The 19411-nt window shown below is 38.6% G+C and overlaps 3 protein-coding genes across 5 annotated transcripts in view; 2 read left to right on the top strand and 1 right to left on the bottom strand.

Moving 5' to 3' along the window:
* Nucleotides 1-1400, bottom strand: part of LOC127367641 (raftlin) — a 98211-nt gene extending 96811 nt beyond the window's left edge. The window contains exon 1 of the mRNA XM_051407669.1: nt 803-1400. The gene's annotated coding sequence lies outside the window, so the exon portion shown is untranslated. The remainder of the gene's footprint in view (nt 1-802) is intronic.
* Nucleotides 1401-9772: 8372 nt separating this feature from the next.
* On the top strand, nt 9773-14676 carry LOC127367643 (cysteine-rich venom protein). 2 transcript variants are annotated; one of them, XM_051407673.1, is made up of 8 exons: nt 9773-9911; nt 10133-10222; nt 10820-10920; nt 11788-11878; nt 12255-12397; nt 13538-13626; nt 13776-13858; nt 13990-14676. In XM_051407673.1, the coding sequence occupies exons 2-8, from the start codon at nt 10159-10161 to the stop codon at nt 14124-14126; spliced, it is 708 nt and encodes a 235-aa protein (XP_051263633.1). In that variant the 5' UTR covers nt 9773-9911; nt 10133-10158; the 3' UTR covers nt 14127-14676. The 2 variants fall into 2 exon arrangements, with proteins under 2 accessions (XP_051263633.1, XP_051263632.1); XM_051407672.1 differs by lacking the exons at nt 9773-9911; nt 10133-10222 and having other exon boundaries at nt 10550-10920.
* A 3109-nt stretch (nt 14677-17785) lies between these two features.
* LOC127367636 (inactive phospholipase C-like protein 2) overlaps nt 17786-19411 on the top strand; it is a 39009-nt gene continuing 37383 nt past the window's right edge. For both annotated transcript variants that reach the window (XM_051407661.1, XM_051407662.1), the window contains exon 1: nt 17786-18442. In XM_051407661.1, coding sequence (XP_051263621.1) covers nt 18191-18442 — 252 coding nt within the window. In that variant the 5' untranslated portion in view covers nt 17786-18190. The remainder of the gene's footprint in view (nt 18443-19411) is intronic.

Below are 19411 nucleotides of genomic sequence, written 5' to 3'. Positions count from 1 at the left end.
GCTCTCTCACTCACTTTTTCTCTCTCTTCCATACACACACACACACACACACACACACACACACGTTCTTTTCTCCTCTTCCCCTGGCTTTTCCTTTCTCTCATGCCCTCGTCTTCCTCCTCCCTGACATCCCCCCGCCCTTCCTTCACCTCCTGCCATCGCTCAACTTGTTTTTCCCTTTAAACCTCCTTACACGCACGCATGCTTGGATGAACCCATGTACCGGAGCACATAGTCTAAGCATGTAAACATTCACTTGTACCGACAGACAAGGACATATCAGCACGCATGCTGCTCAACAGAAAAAAAACACAGAGGGGAAACCCACACGTTTACCCTTCAGTACAGTAGCTCACAAATCACACACTCCCCTGTATCTAGTGGGAGTGGTGTGATACTGTACGCCGGTCACATCTTGAAACACTGTCAGGGTTCGGTCTGTGATTGGATCCAGGTAGACATTTTTGGCATTCTGTACCATACGTCCCACATGTTACTTCAAAACAACCAGACCGATTGATGTGCATGAGGCACAGCCAGAGTGTGTGTGTGTGTGTGCTTGTGAGCAAGTGAATGTGTGAACATGTGTATGTGGTAGCAGTGGATTTAGAACTTCTTGTTGAACACAGAAGCCAAACTTGTGGCTTGTGGCATTGTCTAATGAATCTGTGGTAAACAATTGCCACCATGCAGTCCAAGGTTACAGTGGCTGCTGTCCAGGTAGTACAGAAACACATCTGTTAGGAAGTTCAAATTCATACACATGCTGAAGAGCTCTCACGCAAACAGAAAGCAAACTTACCTGTTTCACAATATCGTTGAAAAGTTCACTGCTTGGACTCGAAGGCAGCAAGAGGACCAAAAATTCCAGCAGAGAAACACATTCTACTTAGAAGCAGACCAGCACAAAGAGAGGATGGAGGACGGCTTCAGATCCTGTCCGACAAGCTGACTGAGGTTGCTGTGGAGCTGGCTGGCTTTAACGAAACACAATCCTCTGGCAGGCAACAGAGAAACCAGAGCGTCTGTCGGCTCTACAGGCACAGCAGCAGCAGCAGCTCCAGCGGTTTGCCTCGTCTTCCCCCTCGCCACCTAACAGAGCTCAAACACACTTGTAAGCTTGGTGTGTTTAGGTCATGCTCAAAGTATGCCTGTATACCGATGTTCTGCAAGCTCAGGGAAACCACATCCTGTCACATATTTACCTCCCTCCCCTGTCTCTGACTCCCTTTTCTCTATTTTCAATCTATCTGTCTATGTGGTGTTCTCTGTCTCTCTGTTTCTTTTCCTGTGTCTGATCTCTCGCTCCCCCGTGATTGTCTGAAGCAACTGAGCGTTCTGACCCAGCGTCTGTTCAGCACAGCCTCTCTCTGCCTATCTCTCCAGCAGTCGCACCAGTTCCACTCCGCTGACTGAAGAATCCATCTGAGGAGAGGAGGGGGAGAAAAGAGGGGTGGGAGAGGAAGAGGGAAGGAGGGAGGAGGGGTGGGTGGGTGGGTGACCGAGGGGAGGTGGGGAAGGGGGCTTCGCTGGGAAATACCAGAGTTAGAGAGAGGGAGAAGAGGGAAGAGGAGAAGAAGGGTGGTGGGTGTTTTTTAGGGGGTGAAGGACTAAAGAAAGATGGGTGGACAGAAATAGTAATCAATAGTTCGTTTGAGAGAAAGAGAGATGGAGAGAAGTAGAAAGAAAGCAGCAGAATGATGAGCCACATAGTCAATGCACATGCACATATTCACACGTGCACGCTGTGAGAAGTGTTTTTGGGAGCTGCTGACTTTGACTTTGACTGCGTGTTTTGTTGAATACAGACAGAGTGTGTGTGTGTGTGTGTGTGTGTGTGTGTGTGTGTGTGTGTGTGTGTGTGTGATTCTCAGTACTTCACTCCTGTGTTGTGGTTATGCATATTTAATATGTCCGGGTCAAGACCCCCCTATAGCTCTGTATTTATTATTTAAGCCAGTTTATGAGGGACCACCACTCTGGAGAAACACAAGACTTGACATACCACTCTGATATAAAAACTGTGATTTCCACCGCTACAACAACAACTACTATCTGAACAACAACAACAACAACAGCAGCAGCAGAGATCCATGTTGGTACAGAGTTTTGCCCGGAAGCAAAGCAGAAATCTACATCACTGCTGACATTAGGAAAGAAATTTCCATCACTGTCTGTCTGTACCATTAACTCTCTAAAATCTATTGATGGGTACAGTAAATGACTGTATGGTTTGACCCTTGGGTATTTTGTGCTGACTGTGGTGTACAGAATTTGTACACCACTGTCTGATTGTTGAGTATTTCTCAGCATTTCAGATTTTAAGGTAACTTCCAGCAACTACAATCAATATTTTAAAATTTGCAGTGGAATTAACACATGATATGTGAAAGTGGTCTCTTGCAATGAGAATTATCACCCAAATCTGCAGTTCCCCTGAGTTCTACCAAGCATTTAGTGTGTTTTCTGCTCACTGTTTATTTGGTTTTGTTTTACTGTTCTGGTTCACTCCCACTGCTCTCATGGCATCACTTTCAGCCAGGCAGCTGTTTTCAGTGAAAAACATCCGAAGAAATTCATTGTACACTACTTGCCCAGCACCAAATGTTGGACAAACAAAGTAAGGAACAAGCTTGGAGACTCAGTGGAGCATTTAGCAGCTAAAGAACCAGGATTTTCCTCAGGAGTTCGTGGAGACCGAAACAAAGTTAATAGGAGAGTGATTACTGGACATACATTAATCAGATGGCCAGAAACACAACTCTAAATTAATACTAATGTTGCTCCGTATCTGCTATAAATAGGTAATTGTTAGGTAATATCACCTTACTGCCCCCAAGTGGCCAAAAAAAATCTAAAAAAATTTGGAAAAGCATGATGACAACAACATTTCAACTGTTTAGTTGCAAAGAGAGTACATGTGACACACTGACCCTTGTGTGTGGAAAGAGGCTTGGACTGGATCCTGCTGGGTGAAGTGGGTTGACCAAGGGGCTGGTTTACATTTTCAAAGGAGTGAATAACTTGGGCTTGAAGAGAATTAAACAAAACAAATGAAAGAAAAGGGACATTCACCACGTTTTATCTGAACTTGACTGCAGCATGTTCAGTTTGAATCTCATCTTTCTGCCGCCTGCTGTCATAGATATTGACAAAGACAATAAAGAAACAGATTATTTACTTATTTATTTATTTTGCCACAATCCATTAGGTTCCATTCCAGCAAGACGTGGCCTGATCTATGATTCAGAATAGGTGCTGAATGAGGATCTTTGCCAATGGTGACTATCTTGACAGACCTTGGCATCTGTTTCTAGAGGATGATGAGAAAGCTATGGAGAAAAAGTGCTGTTTACAGCAATTCACAGCTGTTATACAGAAAATATTCTGCCTGACTACAACTTTGGTCTAGTCCAGTCTGTTGGATAGATTGCCAATTTTGTGCAGCCATTTGTGATCCCCGGCAAATGAATCCTAACAGGTTTGGTGATCCACAAGTTTTCATCTGTTCATCAAGTCAACTTTTTCATTTTGAATATTTTGGTTTATGACTAAATACTTGCAGAACTAAAGACATTCCTATCAGCCTCAGCTGTGTTGTGATTAGTTCTAATTAGCATAAGATGGGGAACATGCTATACATTATACCCGCAAAACATGTTGGCACTGTCACTGTGAGCATGTTAGCATGCCCATGTTGGCATTTGGCCCACAGCACAGCTGTACCTACAGTAAATATAACAGAGCCGCTTGTGTGACCGTGGACTCTAGTCAACATCTACATCATAACACAAAGACAGTTATCTAATACATTTACCTATATTCTTTCCTTTATAAGCAAAACAATTGTGAAAATGTTTTAAGCTCTATTTTACAATGTCAAGAAACCCTTAAAATAATAAAAAAATAATTGTATCTAATTGTATCTAACAAAAAATGCGACTGAAAGCATATCCTCCTCAAATGCGGTAAATATCTAAAAAGCATAGATTGAGTCAAATGATGAAATGCAAATAGAAATGATGTTCATAGGCTGAGGAATACCAAGAGCTGAATACCCAGAGACTAAAGATGAGTTGGTTTTTGATGAGTTGCCATAATTACCGGTGAAGAGCTCCACGTTCTGTGATTAGACTTACTTGCCCTACACAGTGTGATCATGACATTGAGCTCTTCTCAAAGTCATTTTTAGCCTATTAGGGGATTCACTCGCTCATTTGCCAGGGTGGTAGCAGCCTTTTCAAAGAGAGCCCTCATTGTGTCGCTCAGACATTGTTACGAGAATCTAACTCGAGGCCGCAAATTAATGATATGTCTCTTTTAGAAATGGCGATTTCCTGCCTCTGTTTGCTGTCACACCAGGAGCCCCATTAGACTTTAATCACCCTTCCTGAAAGCACCAGCGGAAACTGCCAACACGTATCAACGTGCGTCTGGTTTTGGAAGGGCATTTTTCAGCACTAGACCACCTTCAAGTGAAAAAGGTTTAGGGCTGGAAGGGAAAGAGTCAGTCTGGCAAATCATATCTTTGAAGCACCCATGGAGTGACCAGAGATTGGAATTAAATAACAAAAGAAAGTGAAATTGTTAACGTTGGGTGGACGCTTGACTGGTTTTTCAACCTTTTACACTGAGGGAAATCAAACACATGCCAAAATGCTGAAGCCATCTTGACAGGCGCTGAGGCTTGAATGACCGTAACGATCACCCACAGTGTAATTGCCAACATGCTTTAGCTTTGGATGCTAGCTACAACACATGCCAAGAATTTAAAACATACATATGTGATAAAAAAAAAGACATTTACATTATGTCATCTTCAAATCTTACACTTCAGTGGGTTTATTGTTTAGGTCCAAATTGTGCGTGTTTAGTGTTCTATGGAAACTTGACCTTACTCCTAAAACAGCGACAAAGGGCACGCTGCTGAATGGCTGATATTTTCCCGCTGGAGAACTGTGGGACAACTGAAATGGGACAACTAATGTGAGACGAGTTATAAAGATGGGCAGCCAAGCATAGTATTTGTGCAAGCTGGTAAGCATCCGTCTTTCATGAGTGAATGAGGACAACAGATGATTGGATGGAAGTGTGAGTGGAACAAAACATATTATTTAGGGAACCTTAATGAGTCTCTTCATTCTGCTGTAAAATAATAACATTGTTCAATCACAAGGTCTATGGTTTGATACAAAGAGCACAGTTGTGTTTTGTCACTGGACTTCAGCTGCCACCATAGCTCCTCTGTGACTAGAGATGTGACAGTGCCCCCCAGTGTTCAGTGTGGAAAGTGAGCTTTTTAAAATTAGTCAAACATGAACACACATTGTCTTTTATTGTGGCCTGTTTTTTATTGTGTCTTTATTTTTAATGTATATGTTTCTTGCTCCGTGTTATTTTCTTTTGTGTTGCACATTTCAATAGGTACCTGACAATGGAGGATTGTGATGTTCTGCATGGTACACATTATCTTTACTAACATTAACATCCCCTTTTTATTATTGCTCTGTGTATATCCTATTGCAATAACTGCTTTAATTTTGTATCTTTTTTTAGTGTTCCTTTTGGTTGACTCTGGTGCATTTACAGTCATATTTATTTTATTTTTGTTTGGAATGTATGTCCCTGTGTGATGAACCAATAATTGAAAAAATAAATAACCACTTGAATCAGGGACTATTACCAAGAGAAAACAATAAAATCTCTTTCAGATAAACTGTGATTTTGTTTTGTTTTTTATTAAACTCAAGTGGTGAATCACACATCAGATACAAAACAGAAACTTGAAGTAAGGCCGTGGCTTAAATCAATCTTTATTTGCTACCTGTGCACTGTAATAATTCTCCTCCAATTTGTTGACTGTGCACATTTCAGTGTAAAATGTCTGCACTATAGTGTTCCCACAATGAAATGAAAAACAGAATTCATAGCATATACACTAATTTACTTAATGTTTGCAATGCCTTGATAGATGTGAACATTATAGTTATGTGACACTGACAGTAATGAATGACTGAATGAGAAAGTGGTTTTGGGCAAAGCTCAAGTAGATTAGCAAATTAGATTTAGCATTCTGTGGTAAAATACAAAGAGGCTAAAGACTAGTATTAGCACTAGCACAAGAGAACTTTTAAAAAGAGATTCCTCTATTCTATTTTCATCTATCTATTCATCTATTCTTATGTCAAAATGTCAATGTCAAATGTTTGCAACATAGCGTTTGTTTACATAATTATGGTGAAAGTATGAAGCTAGAAAAACTACTTTATAATTTAAGTTTTTTGAAATGTATCAATACACCTATTTTATTATTCATTTGCTTTTTAAATAGAACCTGTCAGCTGAATGATTCTTGGGCAGTGCGCATTCAGTGGTATTTTTCTTTTTTCCAATGATTAGATACCTGAAATAAGCAACAGGAGTGAACAAGAAAAGATTCCAACTACAGACTTTAACCTTTTCTCACATAATTTCCACCAAACCATGTTGCATTAGGCTGTCAGTTTCCTGCCCGGGGTGTCCGCCTGTAGCTGTACTAAGGGCTGTCTAGCATTCTGTTCTTTAATGGCTACTATTACTTTAAATGGTGTGCCTTCACTCATATACAATAGTAAGAGTTTTTGTTCCAAGAAAACCATATCTGAATGTATACAAAGCCATTGGTACATAAAGTACTACACCCAAGATATCCATCATCGCATAGACTGTTGACAGTGGAGAGCAAACTCACTGCAGTTTGCATTTCGTATTGTACTGCTACTTTACACTTTATATGGAACTGGGTTCACACACATTGTAGCTTTATTAGATAACTCGCAATCTGACTTACACCAAACTTGATATCTTGATTTATTGCCATGCTAGCAATGTCCATCTGTCTATCAGTTGGTCAGTCCACCACTTTGTTCCAAACTGAAATATCTCAGCAACTATTGGATGGACTGTTATGTAGAGAAATTTACCATCCCGATCCCTAGCACCATCCCAAGGTCAGTGTTTTCAGTTATCCATTAAAATATTGCTACATCTAACTGCTGCATTGGCACAAAATGTTCACAGGATGAATCCCAATTGTTTTGGTGATCCATTTATTTTTCCTTTAGTGTCACCATGAGGTTTACATTTGTGGTTTTGAGGGAAATATCTCAGTAGGTATTGGATGGACATTCATTAATCCATTTGGCAGAAGCTTTTGTCCAAAGCAATTTACAATAAGTGCATTCAAACTAAAAAAGGACAAGATGTAATCAAAAATTAGAAGTTCCAATAAACAGCTACGTCGCAAGTGCTTCTTTGAACTACTCTGTCTGAATATTGACGTCTTTGAAGTGTATAGCAGAACTACTGACAGGGAAGTGTCCTTAGTTGATCTCTTACCTCGATGGTCATACTTGTAAGTAGCTTGGGTTATGATCACATATGGATACAGTATTTGCAAAACTAATAACATTCCCATCAGCATCAGCTATACTCATGTTTACTAGGCTACTAACTAGCAAATATTGCCATTTAAACATGGTAAACTAAGACGCTAAACATCTACACGCCAGCTTTTTGGTTAAATCTGAACACTTTTAATTGGACACCAGTTTTCATTTAAACAGGTAAATAAAACTGGAACCAAGACTGAAATTTTACAAATGGAAAATTCAGCGTCTGAAAGACCAGTTTGTAGGATTTGGCGCCATCTAGCAGTGAAGTTACTAAATTGCAGCTAACTGAATACCACTTAAACTTCCAAGCGTGGAAAAAAAAGGCCCCATCTCATAAGGAGTACATACTCACAGTCATATTGCTCAGGATACTTTTAAACAATGGTGAATAGAAGAAAAGGTTTCTGAAATTAATCTCTGTATAGTTCATAAGAACGAAAAAAACATTAAAAACGTGAAAAACATGACGCAAGCTCAAGTAGAACTCTTTGACCACTGAGACTGTTTGACTCCCACGACCCATTGTACTGTATAACAAATTACACAATGATGCATTTAGCAAAGAGGCGATAGCAGCATAATGCTTATTGTGCATTTAGACTCACAATCAAGAATCAACAGAGAGGAATGTGTTATGTTCTGAACGTACAATGTCGCTCCAAAGATAAAATTCTACTTTGCTCACACGTAGTTTCAGTATATCAGCAATCCAAGTGGTTTCTTATTTAATCTTTAGACAAACTACATAATCCTTCCTTTTGCTTCCAGGAAATAATTTTAAAAGTAAAATAAAATATAAATACTACTCCATGTACTGTACTGTATTTAGAATGTCCAAATAATACAAATGAAATATTTCAGGTAGGCTAATGGGCGAAATGAGTATGATATACTCACACATATAGATAATCTTGGCAATCTTGTAGTTTAAATTAGTTTTTTATCTAGGGATTTTAGAATGGTTAAAGCAGCATTCATTTATTTTACATTAACATATTATCACCATATAACATTGTTGTGCCTAATGTGTTAGCAAACGGTTGCTCAGCTGACACAGAGAAACATTAACATGCATTTGGATTTGTAGGTCAAGCCTCCTGATGTAAATGTAAGCCAGAATATTAATTCTCCTTTGAGCTCTGTCTTTGGTCTTTACAATGTTCTATGTTCCATTTGGTGCTGGGAAGTAGTGTACAGTAGGGTTATAAGAATGTTTTTCAATTAAAACAGCTCCTTTCTAAGGCAGGAAACAAGGTTGATTGAGAGTGAACCAAAACCCAAAGCAATGAGCTGAAAGACACTAAAATGTTGCAAATGAGCAAATGGGTGATAATTCTCTGGGTTTTTCAGAATAAGCAACAGTTTTGCATTACACGTGGTCATTTTATCCATTGTTGATATAGTAATATTGATTAGAGCAGCTTTAAATACCTCATTTTTAAGATTTTTCTAAGGAAAGACTCAATGAAACAGTTCAAAAGTTTTCATAACCAGGTTTTTCAGTGTAGCACAACTGAATTTATTCATTTGAAAGTTATGTTCTTCCTCATTCAAATGATCCCTTTTGTTTAATGACCTCTATTTTTAAAATAACCTTTCCAAGTTAGGAACAAGTCCTACATTTCATTTCTTGGTTATATAACATTTAAGATATGTTATCTCACATTTCACCTCAGAGCTTGTGCTGCTGCTTCAAAGACAACCTTTCTGCATCTTTCTGTGTTTGCTTTATGTAAGGAAGCGGGCCACATCCACATACACACAGATTTACTATACTTGCTGTTCATGATGATACACATCACTCAAACTAAAATATGGGAAAACGCATAAAACATTTTCCTTTCACCTATTGTTGGTTAAATCGCCTTTCTGATTAATTTGCTCTGTGAGCCAAAGCAAGCAATGGGTGCGTCTTCAGCCCACATGAGCTGTATTAGTGTAATCCATTTACATACAGGACCATACGGATCTATCTTGTAATCTACCAATGCTCCTTTTCTTTTATTTACCTCGGCCTCGTGCACCTTTCTATTCTATGCTGTGTAAACCTGAGCCAACACATCAAGAAGTCACTACACCCTAGGGCTTAACAATTCCTTGTTTACTCTCTGTCAGTTGTACTCTTTTGAAGAAAAAGCCTCTTCAGTGCTGCTTGATAGACTTGTTTTTGTCCAGTATTCATTGTGTAAAGCCCTGGATACTGCGCCATCATTGGCAGCCGGAGGGGAATGTGCTTCATCTCAGACTACAGTGAGCATCTGACCTGGGTCTATAAAAGGAGGAAGACGAAAGTGCCAACTCACCTCTACCTCCTGAAGACCAATGAGCAGGTATGCCTCTCAGTTTAGAGGTTCCTAAAGGCATTCAAGAATTTTTTTTTATATATCTTTTGATGATACGCATTAATTCATCTAAGGAAAATATCTAGCACTCAAGAGGGGGAACACAGCCAACAGCAACACTTTCCTTTTTTAAACTGTATGTTTTCATTTAATGATTTATTTTACTTATTTATATATTTTCTTTTTTACTTTTTTAATTGATGTTCAATTTCAAAATGTAAAGATTAATTAAAATAAAAATAATATAACAAACTACTACTAATAATAATAATAATAGTAATAAAAACTGGAACAAATATCATGGGAAAATGTCTTAGTAAGTATTTTTCAGTAATTTTATTTTGCTTTTGTACATAGGCATCTCTACCTTTTTGTGCAGCAAAATGTTTGCACTCCTGATTTGCATCCTGACACTGCATCATGTGCACTCTGCCTGCGTTGTGGTACGTAGAAGTGTAAACAAGTTTTAGAATATTATAGGACGTGGTAATACGATATGGTATACAGTACATATAGGCTGGAAAGTATGTTTGCTTTAGTTTCAAGTAAAGTAACCTTTTATCTAAGTTAAGTAACATGTTCAATGCCTGACTTTGCTCTTAATGTAGTGTATTTACATTGCTGTACAAATACTTCTAAAAAAGTAAAGCATTTTACTATTTTTCACTCCCCTGATTTACTGATGAGAACTTACATTTTTATCTTTTATGTGATTTTCTGCATGCCACGGTGTCTCCACAGCAAGGTAAGCACAATGTTACATTCATCAGGCATGTTTAACTTTACAGAGGAATTTTCCAGCACCTCCGAGACCATACCAATAAGTCTCTCAATAAGATTATGGGATTTGGTACAATCCATTCTGTATGTTCTTTTGTTATGTCAAGCCATTTCAGAGTAATTAAACCAGGATAGGTTTTGTGAGTCATAACGTGGATATTAAGCCACCAGAGTAAATATCACCCTTTATTATGCCCTTAATCTGTTGTTTACCCATTGGTTTTAAGTGTGTGTCTATGTCTGTGTGTGTCTGTGTGCGTGCAGACATTTGCACAGAAAACGCAGCGGCACAGGCTGAGATCGTTGACAAGCACAATGCCTTCAGGAGAGCGGTTCAGCCTACTGCTTCTGACATGCTGATAATGGTCAGTCCTGCTTTCTAGTCGCACAATAAAAGTGGGTCAGATAATATTTGCTAATAGTTCTCAGCATTTATTTTCCCTCATCTGTGGGAAGGAATAAAACAATAAAGTGGGTGAGGTCTTCAGCAGGACGCCTGAAAATCATAAAAGTCATAAGCAGCTTTTCAAAATCGGGGTTGTATAGTTTGGTGATTAAGAGGTGACTCAAACTTAATCGATGCACTGAACTCCCTTGAATAGTTAAAGTGTCAAAACCATAAATTGTAGATGTTACAAATGATGTATAAATGCCATTTGGAATGTGAAAATATGTTTTGACTACTGTTTGGTCTGTCATAGACAAATATAATCACTCTAAAATGTCATTTTTACATTTATTACAGTTGAGTGAAAAGTAATAAGAATGGTAATTCATTTCATTAATCAACATCTAATCAAACTTCTAATCTATTTAATGTAGGGAGCCAAGCCCAACCGCTACAAATCTATTGTACACATGAAAATCTGTCAGTCAACAAGAGAATAAAGATGATTTATGTCCTTTCCAAAAGAGCTGGATGTCTGGAGGTGTAAGGTTTCTGCAAAAAAGTAAAAAGAAAAATCTCATGTTTATCTTGGAATCCAGTTTTGGGCTGTATAAAGAAAAGCACACCAACTAGTTTCAAAGAGGAAGACCATTTCAACCACAACCTTTTCATATTTTAAGAGTTAGAGTCAAACATATTTTGAAAAATTTGATCAGTCTTTCAAATCACAAAGGATACAGTTTTCAAAACCAATATCTTGAGAGAGAATGGGTCTACATTGTGGATGCCAGTTTGAAATGAAACTCTTTGATTTGATTTTTTTTGTCTTGTTCCTCTCTTATAGAGCTATAGTGAGGAGGTAGCAGCCAGTGCTCAGGCCTGGGTTGATAAATGTGTTCTGGCTCATGGAGCACCCAGTACCCGCATGCTCAATGGTATATTTTTTCGTCCTTTATTCCTCCTCTCTCTCTTCTGTTTCCCTTTTACCTTTTTCTCTGCATATGCCAGGACCTAAAACAATGCCTCAGAGATGTCAAGTCAGTGTAAAGGTTTCCTGTGAACTGACTGACCTTGTGATTGATGGTCAGAGTAAAAGTGAACATTATCTTATCTCCAGTCTTAATACCTTATTTTAATAACAAATTACGAGGAAGTGGGATATGTTATCATAACAGAGATTATCATCGATAGGCCTTTTATTGAAACAATGTTTTATCTTAATAACTTAATCTACTGGGACATGAAAATAAAACTGTGTATTTGCAGACACTCATTAATCAGCGCTGCCATTCTTCTCTCACCAACGAGCAGGATATGAATTGGGTGAGAATCTGTTCTATTCATCTTCACCTTACTCATGGACGGACGTCATCAATGCCTGGCACAGTGAGGTGTCACACTACCAGTATCCCAGAGGCTCCACCAACAGCCAAGCTACTGGTCACTACACGCAGGTAACATGTACCTGTTGCTAGGGTAAAAATAATGTGTTGACAAAGATTATTGTGTTATCTTTAAGATAAACAAAAAGCATGTTTCTATATTGTCACGCAGTGTTGATGCTTTGTTATTGGATTTTTACTTTTTTAAATTAAAAGCATTAAAAGCTACGTATAATCAATATTTTTATACTAACAATGGATCAAATGACGACTTGTAAAAAAAATAAAATAAAATCGATTTAGCGCCTTTCAGCTCATTTTTTTTGTTTTTCGGCCCGTAACTTTACTGTTTTTTGTACACTCTGATGGACTGATCTCATAGCAATGTTTTCAGCTGCAAGAGGTCGCTTTTTTCAGTGAAAAAGCTCTACAACGAAGCAAACAACAGCCGCTAAAGCCATTTCTCTCAGGAGTAAATTAGCTAAAAGGAGAGTGAGTATTAGACTTGCAGCAACCAGACACACGACTCCAAATCAATGCTAATGTTGCTCCATATCTGCTAGATGTGTAAGTAAGAAACTGTTTGCTAACAAGTTCAAGGTATCAACTTAAAAGATGATGGTCAATGTTCACAGTTTGTTTCTGCTACCCACAAGTGTCCAAAAGCTAGTTAGTTATGGCAGGGACATCGCAAGTCCTAAGGACTTATATTCCCTCTGCGCTTTACCAGTGGTGTATTTTATCTCTCTCTAGCTGCATGATATTTTTTTATTTCATGACATTTAAGGAGCCTTTTTCCTGTTCTTAAATAGTCATTTTATGGTGAATTGCCAAAATGAGTGTGACAAATCCTACTTTCACCAAAGGATTCATATTCTTTAAAACAAATTGGAGAGATACCGTTTTTTAAGAAGCAGTAATTGTACCACCATGAACATTATTCATTAGACAGTATTGTGTTTTGTGAAGATATATTTATGGGTTTTTTTAGCAAAAACAAACAGGCAGTTTTTGAAATCAATTTTCACACTTTCACTACAAGTAAACTTATACAACCAAATGTATTTTCTGTTTAAGAGCTGACAACAATGAGATATTTAAAAAACAAAACATGAGTCATTACAGTGTTTGAACAATGAGGATGCCTAACTATTTAGCAGTTTCCTAATTAAAGTGGCACTGAAAACAATTACTTTTTGTTTTCGTCGTCAGGTGGTGTGGAACAGCTCCTACAAAGTTGGCTGTGGAGTGACACTGTGCCCTAACAACATCTACTTCTATGGCTGCCATTACTATCGAGCGTATGTGACCCTCATTTACCCTCCATGACTTTGTTTCACATGTGATGTCTGGGAGAGCTTAACAGTCGTTCAGTAAAATGAATTATGAAACTGTCCATCTATTCAATCAGAAGTTAGTGTGAAGTCAATGTGTCTAATTTGATTAACAGAGGCAACTTCAGGAGGTGGCCACCCTATAAGGCTGGACCCCCGTGTGCTTCCTGTCCCAATAACTGTGATGACAAACTCTGCAGTAAGTAACATATACACACTGTGGGTTCTTTGTATGGCAGCTAGGATGTATATTACAAGGATTGTCTATCAAGGTAAAAATGAAAAAAAAGAAGCTGATCTCTTCATTGTTTTGTCTGTTCTTCATTTCAGCCAACCCCTGTCCTTACATAAACAAATACATCAACTGTCCAACCTTGAAAAACACGACTGGATGCAGCAATGCCCTGGTGAATGTGTGGTGTCCTGCTTCATGCAAATGCCACAATGAAATCATTCCAATAGCATAAAGATAAGCTCTTTAAATTGATTTAAAATGTCCACACTATTGACATATTTGTTTGGTTCTCTGTCATTCTATCTATGAAGCAATGATATTCTAACTGTGATGTGATGTTGTGTTAGCTTATAGCCACGACACAAGCAAAGAACATGTGTCTGGAAAGATCTGGTTAAGTATTGATTGCCTTCAGTTAAAGGCTTTGTGAGTTTTGAGGAATATTCCCAGTGTTGCATGCACATCATGTTGGATTACACTTAACCTGCAGGGCCTTGTCATATGTTTAGGGGGATATGTTCTTCTAATCATTATGAATTGCATAATGTGTTATATAAATATCAATATAGTCATATAAGAACTACATTAAAATGAAAGTGAAAAATGCTCTCAATGCTTTAGTTTGGCAATTGGATGTGATTCAGCTCTCGATATTCTCAATAACTATTTTATTATAACTGAAGAAAGGTTTGACTTTACATATATAGAGGGTCAATTTATTATCCACTTTTCCTACGTTTCAACTGTGGGCTGCGCCTTTGACATTAAAGCTTGAATCAGTATTGTTATATTTCATGATTTTATCCATCTGTATGGTGACGTATGGAAAACAGAGCATTCAGCGGAGTTGGAGAGCATACTGTTTTGAAGATACGCTGATCAGGTTGACTGTGACACAGTGCCACTAACATCACTAAAGAAAATAAACAATTTATTTTCACCGTGTATAGACTAAAAGCAGGTTGATTTTACAACCCTCAGCTGTTGTGGATCACTCTCATTAGTGACGTTTCCAGCAGCAACAGACAGCTGTTTTTGGTGAAAAGGCTTTAATAAAACCACTGTATGCTACAGTATATCTAGGCATATAATTTATGCAGCTACCCTTGTTCATGCTGATATAACAAACATTAATGATGCATGAATTCAAGTAGGGTAAAAATCTCCACAGCACTGGTATCTTCATCAGCTTGAATCATTTGCTGTCAAGCCTGCAGTGCAATTGGTATTTCTTTAAATATCACCACTTAATAAATTAACAACTGTGCTATATAATTGTGTCACAATGACCCCCCACGAGGGGTTGTATGATGAATCTGAACGGTTGCAAGTAAGTTAACAGGACAGAAACCAGAAATAGCATATTTCTTTCAGACTTTTTAGGCCTCTATATTTAAATACAGAAAAAAAACACTCTTTTGTTGAAGTTTTCACAACATGGAGAAATATGCACAACGGGCAGCCAGGGGTCACAAGTAGACATTGCTTGTTTTGAGGGGTCACAGGCCAAAAAGGCTGAAAATCACTGCCATAGATATTAGAATGTGCCTAAAAATATGAACTTTGACTAGCACTGTAATGTTAGAAGAAGACTTAAAGAGGATAATAAGAAAATCTGCACTGCACAACAACCCAAAAAAAAGCATAACTCTTGGAGACCAGCAGATGGCTCTGTCCTACAATTCACCGTACTGCCTGCTCCTGTGTAGTATACCACACTATATCTTCCTTCATCTGAACCAGTGGCCTATGAATAAAATGCATTAAATCATGTGGAACAATGTCACGCCTCATCACTCACTATCTGCGTCTCTTATGCGGGATACTATAGTATGAGGCTATATGAACTACATGTAAGGTATGTGCTCTTCAATGTGCGAGTGATATTTCAAAGCTCTTGGTCATCTCCAAGAATTGATGATTTGTGATGACTCTGTTTGGTCACACATAGGTTACTGTGTGTGTCATTATCACAAAAGAAAAACCCCGGATGCAACAGCACACAAAAGGCTAAGTATTACTTCATCATTGGGATCTGTCCATTGTCTCTGTGATCTGTCCTCATAAAGAGGAAGACCTGACACACAACGTGACTCTAAAACAAAAAAAACAACTGTCATGTGAGCCTATCTGGGAGATAATGCTGCCCTTTAGAGACCACATATGTAACTTCTGAATAAAGCTAATACCACAAGCAGCTATATTTACAGTATAGAGAAGAACAAGAAGAAAGGTTGTAGAGTTACATTTAGTAAAACATGGGGATTATTTAGCAGGGTTACAATTTTAAAATCAGCTTTTAAGGAGGACACTTTTCATGCTAAAAATCTTTCAGTTTTTATTGGTTTCCATTTTTTAAAGTTCAAGACATTTATTTGTCCCCGAGGGGCAATTAATATTACAGCAGCATGTAACACGACAACAACAACAGTGACAGCAGCACAGGGAGAGACATATGGATAAAAAGGGAGCAGCCACCCATACATAACCACATAACAAATAACAGGTAACCCATTAGTGACAGAACAGGAATGGCTGGAGATATGCTGATGTTACCCGTACTATAAAGAGCTGAGCAGATAAATAGCAGAGGGTATAAAGGAGAACTGATATCTGTTGGTTTTGGCTGCTGGTTAAAGGGTTACATTGTTCTGTTGTCTCATATGATACAGTTTAACCAACACTACTTATTGACATTTCTTTTCTCCTCTTTATTTGCACAGCCTATTTGGTGTTGAGGTAAAGTAATGGAAAAGTAATCAAGTTACCTTACTTTAATAATGTGATAGTTGGATTAGGTTACATTTTTAGAGTAACCCCTCCCAACCCCTTACCACCTTGTCATCCTTGGAATATAACTTTTATATATATATATATATATATATATATATATATGTATATATATGTGTGTGTGTGTGTCTATTTGATATAAATAAAATCAAAACTATGTGTGTCATTATTTGCTCTGCAGAAAAGTAAAAAAAAAAAAAAAAAAAAAAAAAGGGGGCGTTTCTTGTCTGCCGGTAAAATAAATAAATAATTATCTTCTGATTGACAACCACAGCCTGTTTTGCCCGTGGCGCGTTCACGGGACATACCCAACTTTGTTCTGTGGAAGAGACTTTGTGAGTGACACGAAGAAGGTAAACTGTGTGTGTGTCTGTGTCTGTGTGTGTGGGACACAATCTAACCCAAAGAAAATCACGGAACAACGGAATAAATACTTGTCGAGGTTGACTGACGGTGGATAGAAGAGAGAGGGGGATTTCTTCCTTTGTGCTCCTGCCAGACTTTACAACTCGAGTCGCACTCACTGGACTTTTTTGACTAGTTTCTGTGGAAACTAACTTCACCCAGCCAGCCAGCGAGTGAAGGGTGGATGGTGGAGGGTGGGTGTGGGGGTGGGGGTGTTAGCTATCTGGGGCTAACTAGCTCAGCCCACGGTAGTCTGGCAGCTCAGTTGCGGCAACAACTTGAAAAAAGGAAGACGGTCCTTCCCCCAATGGAGTGACACGGCAAGTACAACCAAAAAAAAAAAAAAAAAAAAAAAAAACAAAAACAAAAACAAAGGCAAGTAACACACATTGAGATAAGTGTTTAGTTTTGCGGGGCGAGTGGATTGAAGCGACAACCTCACGTGCTTTTAGTGTTTATTTAACTTAACGTTGCACCGACCACCGCTAAAACTGAAGGGTGGGTTACGGTACAATGCAACATAGTGAGGGGTTGGTCTGTTAGGGGATGGAAAACGGTGGAAATGTGCTTTTAAAAAACCAACAAAAAAAAATAATAAAAAAAAGGGGAACACACAAGGGAAGCACGTATGCGGTTTTTTTTTTTTTTTTTTGTATCATGCTGCATTTACGATGACAGCCTTCACTGATTGTAAGTTAACATCCGCTTTCAGTGCAAAACGCAATGTGAGTGCTGAACGCTTTCATATGGCTGCACATCGCTACATAGCTGCTACTATTACCGCAACTGCTCTTACTTAACGCCAGGTTGCCTAATTACGCTAATCGCTGTGGGTTTTTTCTTGTCCTTTTTTTTTTTTTTTTTTCTGTTACAGAGAGACAGAACAATGCACGGAACAAGCCCCTCTGTCTGTAGGAACCTGGTAGATCTGTGCACCGAGAGATGATATGGCAGAATTGCGTGCAAATGTTACAACGAGGCAATAGGCCAGGCAGGAAATTGGAGTAAAGCTGAAACATAAGGCTTTGCTACCAAACAGCTTGCCAGCTTGTGTGTGTGTGTGTGTGTGTGTGTGTGTGTTGTGTGGTGCTCGAAGTGCCTATGGCGGAGTTTGGGGAGGACAGCAGCCTGCCTCCATTGAATCTTGGGGATACGGCCGTGCCCAGCGACGAAGCAGCTGGCAAGACGCATTGCGAAGTGTCGGTCTTGAATGGAGACTGTGGGATATCAGAAAATATGGTCGGTTCGGGATCTGTCGTCGCACCTGGCAGCCAAGCCGGAGTGGAAACCGCCAACACCTCTGTCGGATTGGATGCCAAATCCGAAATACCACGCAGGAGCAGCATTATCAAGGTAAACATTGGAAGTTTAAGACTCTCGTGTGTGTTATGTCATTCATTCCGGTGAGCTAGGTTGCACGTCTACTCTGAAACATATGGTGTTAGTGAAGTTACAATGCAAACCCCCACCACCCCACCTTGCTCCAGTTCCTCGGTTTTGTATACATCTTTAGGCTGCTTTTCAATTCACCTTGCCTGTAACGTGGTTGCACATAACATGCCAGTGACATAGGTGGTTTTCACAACACAGGCCAGTGATGGTGATCACTAGAAGCACATCCTGTACTTCGTCTTAGTATTTTGCATAGGATTTGTGCAGCAGAGCTTCTCCTTATTTTATCCTGAATGCCAGTTATCTAGCTATGCTGTCTGTGTATGCCCGAAGAGTCAGGGTGATAGAAGATGGTCTTCATTGTTCGGTGCTACACCAACAGAATAAGAATAAGAGAAGAATAGGAATAAAGCATTCAAATTTCACGTGTAAAATAGTGAAAATAGTATATGCACAACTCGTACGTACAGTAAGAAGCATGTGGTTGAAGGTGCCATGCTCATACTAATATAGAGGCATAAACAAATATGTTTGATAGATATTGAAAATGACAAAAAGAGATTGCACATGGATTTTTAAGAGAGTGGCAAACGCAGTATATAACTATAATACTATAATAATAATAAATGATTGCACTAGCAATAGCAAGAGTGTCCATAAAGTGAACAGCAGTGTATATATAGGGCTGGGTTTCATTCAAAAATGTCCGATACTGGTACCAATACCTTGATTTAAATACTGAACAATACACATTTTGTAAAATTAATTTTAATAAAAGAAAATTACTCACTTAAAAGAAGCTGTTCAAATACCCGTACAGTATTGGAATATATCAAAAATATAAATATATAACATATAAATGTCAAAAGGAACATTAATAACAAAGAGTAGAGGTAATATGCCATTGTAGCGTCTAATCTAAGGAAGAAT

Source organism: Dicentrarchus labrax, unplaced genomic scaffold (genome assembly GCF_905237075.1).
Source record: "Dicentrarchus labrax unplaced genomic scaffold, dlabrax2021, whole genome shotgun sequence".
NCBI classification, from domain to species: domain Eukaryota; kingdom Metazoa; phylum Chordata; class Actinopteri; family Moronidae; genus Dicentrarchus; species Dicentrarchus labrax.
Note: the sequence above shows the minus strand (reverse complement) of the source record. Positions and strands in the feature narration are given on the sequence as shown.